Source organism: Oreochromis aureus, linkage group 22 (assembly GCF_013358895.1).
Source record: "Oreochromis aureus strain Israel breed Guangdong linkage group 22, ZZ_aureus, whole genome shotgun sequence".
NCBI lineage: Eukaryota > Metazoa > Chordata > Actinopteri > Cichliformes > Cichlidae > Oreochromis > Oreochromis aureus.
In genome coordinates, this window is record NC_052962.1 from 11,497,131 (window position 1) to 11,505,622 (window position 8,492).

The window sequence follows — 8,492 nt, forward strand, 5'->3', positions numbered from 1 at the left end:
TGCATCCCTCTGCAAGATATCTCACTATTTTTGACTTTTCTGAGCCTGTCAAGTCCTTCTTTTGACCCATTTTGCCAAAGGAAAGGAAGTTGCCTAATAATTATGCACACTTGATATAGGGTGTTGATGTCATTAGACCACACCCCTTCTCATTACAGAGATGCACATCACCTAATATGCTTAATTGGTAGTGGGCTTTCGAGCCTATACAGCTTGGAGTAAGACAACATGCATGAAGAGGATGATGTGGACAAAATACTCATTTGCCTAATAATTCTGCACTCCCTGTATATGCTTTAGCAAAGAGGAAAGTTTTAAGCCTAATCTTAAAAGTAGAGATAGTGTCTGTCTCCCGAATCCAAACTGGAAGCTGGTTCCACAGAAGAGGGGCCTGAAAACCAGTGATGGGAATAACGGTGTTACTTTTTTCAGTAACGAGTAATCTAACTAATTACTATTCCTATCGTTACAACGCCATTACAGTTACTAACAAGAAAATGCGGTCCGTTACTATTTTTCAACAAACAGACGGTTGAAGCTGTGTTCAGCTTACTGCATCTTATATCAGTTGCACGGAAGTAGCTGTAAGTAATCTGGACGCTACAGCTTTAAGCAGCTGCGCGCTCCCGCGGACGGTAATCACGATCACTGTCTAGCACAACACCTGGAGCTAAGGGGGCAAAACAATCGCATGAGTGCTGCTGTTTGACTGAGGAAGAATAAAGTAGTCGTGGTAAGTCAATCACATGACCACTTAAAGACAAAACAACAACGTGCCAGTTTTTAAACTGTGTTGATAGGCCACGTAAAACCAAAGTCACGATAAACAAGATATACGCTGCGTTTTTTCCTCAATAGTTTCATCACGTTTACTGTCTAAGGACAGCGCTAGCAAGCACTCTCTGCTTATGACCAAAAAAATAAATAAAAACAGGGGAAGTTTTAGGAGTGACGGCGAGAGAGAGAGAGAGAGAGAGAGAGAGACAGCAGAAAAAGAGAGAGAGACAGTTTTGAGATGTGAGAGATTTGTGACATTTAGCGTGTTTGGAGTGTGTAGTTAATGTGTTGTCTTGTGTAGTTAGTGTGTAGTGTTGTGGATAGTTTTGTGTTGTGTGTCAGAACAATGAGGCGACTGCTGTCTCCAGGTAGAAACAGGAGTGATACACCTGCTGCTGTCAGACCTGCAGGTATCAGGCTGTGATGTTCTCCTTTATAGTGGACAGAATTTATTTTTATTTTTGGAGTGGCACAAATAATTTGTGTGGCATCTTATTGAATGCAGAACAGCTGATTGTTCTGTAAATAGTTTGAAATGGTTATTTAAAAAAATCAAGGTAAAAGGTAAATGGATGCAAATAACTTTGTTGTTTGCAAAACTTTTGCATAGGAGTTTAAAACTGACGATTTATATTTGCATTTAAGGTTATTAAATATGATTCAATAAACATGTTTGTGGTTGTTACAGTAAAAAAAACTTTTTCTACTTATTTTATGTTTTTTGTCTGATTTTAGATCAATTGTGTTAATACAGTATGTCAAAATGAAAACATAACTGTAAATTCAGACACATAAGGTTGTGCTAAAAAGAATGATACCAAACAAGGCAAAGTAAATAGTTTTTAAAGGTAAAATGTGGAGGGAAAATCAAAAGTAGTTAAAATGGCCAATTATACCCTGGACCTCAGAGAGTTAAACGTTTTTTTTTAAAGTAGCACAATAGTTACTTTTCAAGTAATTAATTACTTTTAGAATATTGTAACTCAGTTACTAACTCAGTTACTTTTTTTGAAGAAGTAACTAGTAACTATAATTAATTACTTTTTCAAAGTAACTTGCCCAACAGTGCTGAAAACTGAAGGCTCTTCCTCCCATTCTACTTTTAAATACTCTAGGAACAACAAGTAGGCCTGCAGTGCGAGAGCGAAGTGCTCTAATAGAGTGATATGGTACTACAAGGTCATTAAGATAAGATGGGGCCTGATTATTTAAGACCTTGTATGTGAGGAGCAGGATTTTGAATTCAGTTCTGGATTTAACAGGAAGCCAATGAAGGGAAGCCAAAACAGGAGAAATATGCTCTCTCTTTCTAGTCCCTGTCAGGACTCTTGCTGCAGCATTTTGGATTAGCTGAAGGCTTTTCAGCGAGTTTTTAGGACATCCTGATAATAACGAATTACAGTAGTGCAGCCTGGAAGTAATAAATGCATGAACTAGTTTTTCAGCATCACTCTGTGACAGGATATTTCTAATTTTAGAGATGTTGCACAAATGGAAGAAAGCAGTCTTACATATTTGTTTAATATGTGCATTGGAGGACATATCCTGGTCAAGGTTCCTCACAGCGTTAGTGGAGGCCAAGGTAATGCCATCCAGAGTAAGAATCTGCTTAGATACCATATTTCCTTTTCTTTTTTTTTCTCGGGTTTATAGTTCCCTATGTGCTGTGTCTGTGTCTCTGTGCCTGCCTGGGTCCCACGTCTCTGTGTTTCCTCTGTTGTCATAGTGTTTGGCCCGTGTTTGTGCATGCATGTCGTACTTCCTGTTTTACTTTGAAGGTCCGTGTCTCAGGCTAATGTATTGTGTTTTGCTTCCCTCTGTCTCGTCAGATGTAATTGTCCTGAGCCGTGTCTCCCAGCTCTTCCCTCTTTGCGTGGTTCGCCTTTTGTATTTATAGAGTGTGTTTGCCTTTGCTTGTCATCGCTCCGTAAAAGTACTTGGTGTATTCTTGATTGTATGAGGGAGGTCAAAGGCTGGTTATCGAGTAACTCCTTTTTCCTAAATTAAAATAGAACTGAAATAGTTTTTGATAGCCACATCCCTCGGGGACAATTAGCCGATATATTTGGGCCCTTTTCTACCTCCCTCTCTGATACAGTACGTATTTAGGTGTTTTTTGGACAGCTCCTTTAAACTTGATAAACAAGTGTGCTCTGTAGTACAGTCTAGCTTTTACCAACTACGATAAATCTCTTAGGCTAAGCATTACATACTGCGAATGGAATGCAAATCCTGAAAAACTTATACATGCCTTTGTTACTTCAAGATTAGACTACTGCAACTCCCTTTACCTGGGCCTCTGATCTGCCCTTCTTCATAAAATACAACTTGTCCAAATAGCAGCAGCACTCCTTTTAACTGGTACTAGAAGGTTTGATTCTATTACCACGATCCTTGCTCACCTACATTGGCTGCCCATCAAATATCGGATTAAGATTTTATTGCTTTTATTCAAAATCATAAATAATATTGCACCTTGCAATTTAACTGAACTTCTCAGCCTGTATACTCCTAGGAGAGCACTTCGATCATCGAGTCAAATGCTCTTGGTGCAACCTAGATCCCAGCTGAAAACCAGAAGTGATCGTGCCTTTGCCATTGCTGCACCTAACCTCTGGAACAGTCTTCCAGCTGATATTCGCGTCTCGGAATCTATTTAATCTTTTAAAACACCATTGAAAACTTATTTATTTAATCTTGCATTTTAGATTAGTTAGTGATTTATCCAACATACATTTTGTGCTTTTATTGCATTTGTATGTAATTTTAACCTATTGTGTTACTGGGGTTTTCCAGTTGATATGTCTGTGTTGATTTTACCTAACTTTTACAGTGAGAGTGAAATATTTCTTTTAACATAGTACTCACGGGTTAATTAGTGCTTCGTTTTGTCTGGAAATGTATTTGTACTCTACTATCGTACCCATATGTAATTAATTTTATTTCATATTTTATTATTGAGAAGCACTTTAGTGTACCTCTGGTCTTTAAATGTGCTATATAAATAAAGTATTGACTGATTGATTGAGTGATTGATAGTATCGCCGTGTCTCTCTGCTTTACATTCTGCGTGTCAAAATGTAAAACAGGAAGTACGACATGCATGCTCATCATCCCCTGTGTAAGCTCCATATCTTTCTCCCTGTGTGTCATTCTGTGAGTTATGGTTTCGGATTTTGTTTCTAATATTTTTCACAGTTTAGGTTTTCTTACTTCTGTCCCCTCTTTTGTTTGTTTTTACCTCTCGGAATAAAAGCTCAGTCGCATCTCAGCCTGTGCCTGCATTTCGGGTCCTTTATTCACTAACACCACAAAGCTTGCCCCGCAAACCGTGACACTGACAGAGTGGATAATGAACTCACTAAAGATCACAGTTTCAGATGCTCCTCGAACAGATTTTTATATTTAGGCAAAAAAATAACTGCAAAAAATTGTTTTGGATGTACCAAGTTTGCGAAGACCTGAACAGACTCAAATCCCTCTCTGGGAAACTGGTTCCAAACCCCAAGCTATGCATTGAGGTGAGCCTGACTATATCTAGCAGTATCTCTCAACCTCATGCACTAGCCTCTACTGCGCCTCCTGCAGGTGGTGGGCCTACCGGAGGGCAGACCCACATCATCTCTTCAGGGTCCATCAATAGTGTGATTTTTATTCCCCCCTGAAAAATTCATAAATTTAAAAACAATAAATAGCACAAAATGCTGGATGTAGAAAGAAAACTCACAGATGCAAGTTATTTATTTATTTATTTCATTTGTTAGAAGGTTCAATAAACACTCCAGTTGAGTTTTCTGTCAATTATTTCATGGTTGAGAATTTACAGGGTTAAAAAAGGTTACACTTTACAGAGCAGAAATATATTTGGTGCTATATCTACTACAACTATTATAACTACATGTGTAGTGCTTTTGCTTAGGGAAGAGGTTATAGATGGGATCATAAAAGGAAAAGACATGTTTTGTTGTGTATTTCTGTGTATCCTGGGTATAGACCAGTATAAAGATGTGTTTCTTCCCAATAATTGCTGTCTCACATGCTTCATATTGCATTAGAAAACATAGAAGCCTGATGTTATTATTACCATGATCAAAACACCTTTTCAGTTTTTTCTCACCGTTTGCTGATATTTATTCTTATTATAAATTCTAACAAGCACGTTACAAAGAGCTGGAGAGTAAACATATGAGCGCGCTAATGTGTGTATGTGATTACAGCAAATCCACACTCATGCTGTCAGCGCAGAGCATCTTTATTCATCAGAATCAGATCAAAGCAGAGGTATCAGGTCACCTTATACAGATGATTTCATGACATCTCACTCGGGGTTGTAAAATTCACCTGTCCAGGTGTTAAAGTGAATCATTCTCAACACATTCCTAAGAGCCCTACGAACCTCTTCCTCAGCTCTCTGCCTGTTTTCAGCTGAGTGTTCGTGCACATGTGTTTCATTTTTAACTTCTTCCTCACTTGTAAGCAACTTGCTCAGGCTCTCAGCTTCAGCACAGTTACCATAATCCCACTCTTTGGTTTCTTCTGTGTTCAAGCCAAACAAATTGTGACATGATCTGCAAGGGCTCATTTGTTCATCACGACTGAGACTAAATGCCTCACACCTGATGTTTCCAGGTACTTCAATGGTTCCATCAAAGTAATCTTTCATGACATTATTTGGATAATAGGTCATCACTGCACCAGATACATATTCATCCCATTTGCTAAGACAGGAGGCAGCAATCACAATTGTCCTCGGGTTAGGACCGTTGGTGGACATGGAGACTCCGTAGTACCTCTTTGAACTTTGGTCGGTTTTGGATTTCTGGGAAATGCAGATGGTGGAGGAGACCAGAAAATGTGGAGCAAGGTCTTTGATGAGATCTCGCAGACTTTCCTTTATTTGCTCTTCATTCGCTGGACTATTCAGCAGGACAATCTGGAAACAGTTACACATACAGTCATAATGTTACATCTGCATCGTTGAAATGATCAACTTTCATTTTCTATATTGTAACAGTGGAATGTTTTTTAAATATCTGACTCTAGTGCATACATACGATTTCATATTTGTTGTTAACATACAGTTGACCAACATGTTTGTTTTGCAGATTGAGTTATTTAGCTATGTAGGACCATCGGATGCTTTTTATGTAGATATTATAAGAGAGGGAGTAGAACAGGTCACAAAAATGTGCTAAATTTCGAATCAACAAGCAAAAATCCATCTTTGTTCTTACGGATTTATAATCAAATTTGTTAATTGATGGGGTTTTTGGTTTTTTTTTGCTTTTGCCATGTTGAGTTGTCACAAAAAACAAATTAAATCTTGGGCTTAAATGAAAAGATCCAGCAGCTACACAGTAACAGCATCATATATGCCCTGAGGACTGTAAGTATGTCTAATACTGCGTCTTTTAGATATTATTTAGGACTAACACATTCTGAAGCAAGTTCCTAGCTCTCCTGCAGTCTATGTTGAAGTATAAGGTACAGTATGCTTTTCAGCCTCTCTTTGGATTTGTGAGTCCAAAATGACTTTACATTATACTTTCCTTAAAACCGGAAGTCTGACAGATTGACTGAAACTGTGAGAACAGTTATCTTACCATGTCGAGCACACAGGAGAACGGACTCCGCCTGGGAAGCTGAGTCAGATAGAATTGAAAAGGCCTGGGATATTTTGCCATTAAGGCTTCCAAAATATCACCATCAGAGATGATTTCATTTGGGGAAAAGGGGATGCTGTTGATTTTACCCAAAAACAAGATGCTGTGAAGAATCTGTTGAGGGAAAACACATTTATTTTACTTGTTGTTACAAGTGAAATAAAAGGACTGTGTCAAAAGTGACAAAGGTAACCCACCTCATCCACTAAGTGTTTACTTCTAGGAGTCACGCTAGACCAGCCTTGCATCTTCACGATAATCTTAAAAGCATTTTCTCTAAAACCTTGTTGAGCTTTCAGATTTTCTTCTTTTCTACAATGATCATGATTGAGCAGTTAGGAATTTAAAAACACACAAGACATCTTAAATCTTAAAACATCATAACTTTGGCTACAGCAGAATCTGCAAACATACCTGTTTTGCTCTTGGGCAGCCTATTTTGAACATGAGAGAAAACATTTAATTTAATATTGATAGAATAAAATAACTCTTATGGTGGCTGAGAGTGAACAAATGAAAAGCTGCTACTCACCATTGCCGCAGTCTAAGAATGAAACTGAACACACAGAGCGAGCCCTTTAAAATGGTTCGTCATGTGATTGACAGAAAAGCAACAGCCCTGCCACTGGAAGTACCAAACACACAATGTTGGGAAGGTTACTTTTAAAATGTATTCCACTACAGATTACAGAATACATGCCCCAAAATGTATTGTGTAACGTATTCCGTTACTCTCATTGAGTAACGTATTCTGAATACTTAATATATTATCATGCTTTTTACAACTACATGAATGTACTTTTGCTGTGTGATTTATTACTATTACTGAAGGTCCGCGGCTCCGAACCGTAGTAAAGGTCGGTTGAAAGGCGTTGAAAGGCTGCTCCAACGGAATTTATTGTTTCAGAGGTATTAACCCCGATTCTTTTGTCCCCATGATAGAACAGAGAAAACCGACTCATAGTGTGTTAAAACATTTATATTTCTTTTTATTTAATCATCTTCTGGAAGAGAGAGACCCCTGCACAGCCCAAACGCCAGTTGCAGGATCTCTAACATTAGAATCATAAACTGTGTCTCATATAGGTGTTACTTTGGTACTTTACACGTCACAGTTTCAATACAAACATTGCTTATATGGCAAAGTTCCTCTATTCTGTCTGGCTTCCTGTATTTATTAATATGCTGTACAGCTCTACACTTCCTGTTTTCAGTCTGGCTGAGCACTTAGTTTGTGAGTCAAAAGTGGCCTTGCTTTACAAACCTTCATGATTAAAGTACATAAAACAATATAATAAGAAAATAAGGATACTAAGGATATTAATTACATGACAGAGGAAAACACGAACACAGTGTAAAGTCGAGTCTTAATAGCGTACTTACTACTGGGCTCGTCAGGCACTCTTCTTGGCTGCACTGGTTATTATTATATTTACATGCTCCCATCTCCTGTTTCTGGTCGGTAGCAGTCACAGAGTGACCGCTTCACCCTGTAATGGCAACCGTTACGCTGCCGCCTGGAACAACAGAACGTAGCTATCAAACAAAACCCAAACAGTCCTGATCCGCCATAATATGAAACAGGAAAGTACCGCCGTGTAATCCATTTATTTCAGCAAAGTAACTGTATTCTAAATATCACCTTTTTAAACAGTAACTGTAACGGAACACAGTTACTCATATTTTGTATTTTAAATACGTAACGGCGGTCCATGTATTCCGTTACTCCCCAACACTGCAAACACATTACAGCATCATACAGTTAAAAAACATACAATACTGCATGTATTACAGCAGGGGTCACCAACCTTTTTGAAAGTGAGAGATACTTCTTGGCTACTGATTAATGTGAAGGGCTACCAGTTTGACATACACTTCTCAAATAACAAATTTCCTCAATTTAACTTTAATTATGTGTTATCATTAATAATTAATGATATTCATCTATGTAAAGACACTGATTATGTTAATTATTTTTCACCATAATTATAAAGAATGCAAGTAAGAAACAAGGTAGGAAACAGATAAATATCAATATGCAACGCTTTATTT

At 38.0% G+C, this 8,492-nt stretch overlaps 1 protein-coding gene across 1 annotated transcript; it reads right to left on the reverse strand.

Moving 5' to 3' along the window:
- Positions 1–4,550: 4,550 nt before the first annotated feature.
- On the reverse strand, positions 4,551–7,017 carry LOC120435848. Its single transcript, XM_039605986.1, has 5 exons — positions 6,973–7,017; positions 6,855–6,874; positions 6,638–6,752; positions 6,381–6,554; positions 4,551–5,710 (listed from the first exon to the last, which is right to left on the reverse strand). Exons 1-5 carry the CDS (start codon positions 6,973–6,975, stop codon positions 5,096–5,098), a joined length of 927 nt encoding a protein of 308 aa, XP_039461920.1. The 5' UTR covers positions 6,976–7,017; the 3' UTR covers positions 4,551–5,095.
- Between the last annotated feature and the right edge of the window lie 1,475 nt (positions 7,018–8,492).

Bases quoted from the DNA above. Each gene is read 5' to 3' on its own strand.
- LOC120435848 (XM_039605986.1), bottom strand. The intron at 6,555-6,637 runs GTGGGTTACCTT...TTCCCTCAACAG, and splicing joins GTAAACACTTAGTGGATGAG to ATTCTTCACAGCATCTTGTT. The intron at 5,711-6,380 runs GTAAGATAACTG...AACTGTTTCCAG, and splicing joins TCTCCTGTGTGCTCGACATG to ATTGTCCTGCTGAATAGTCC.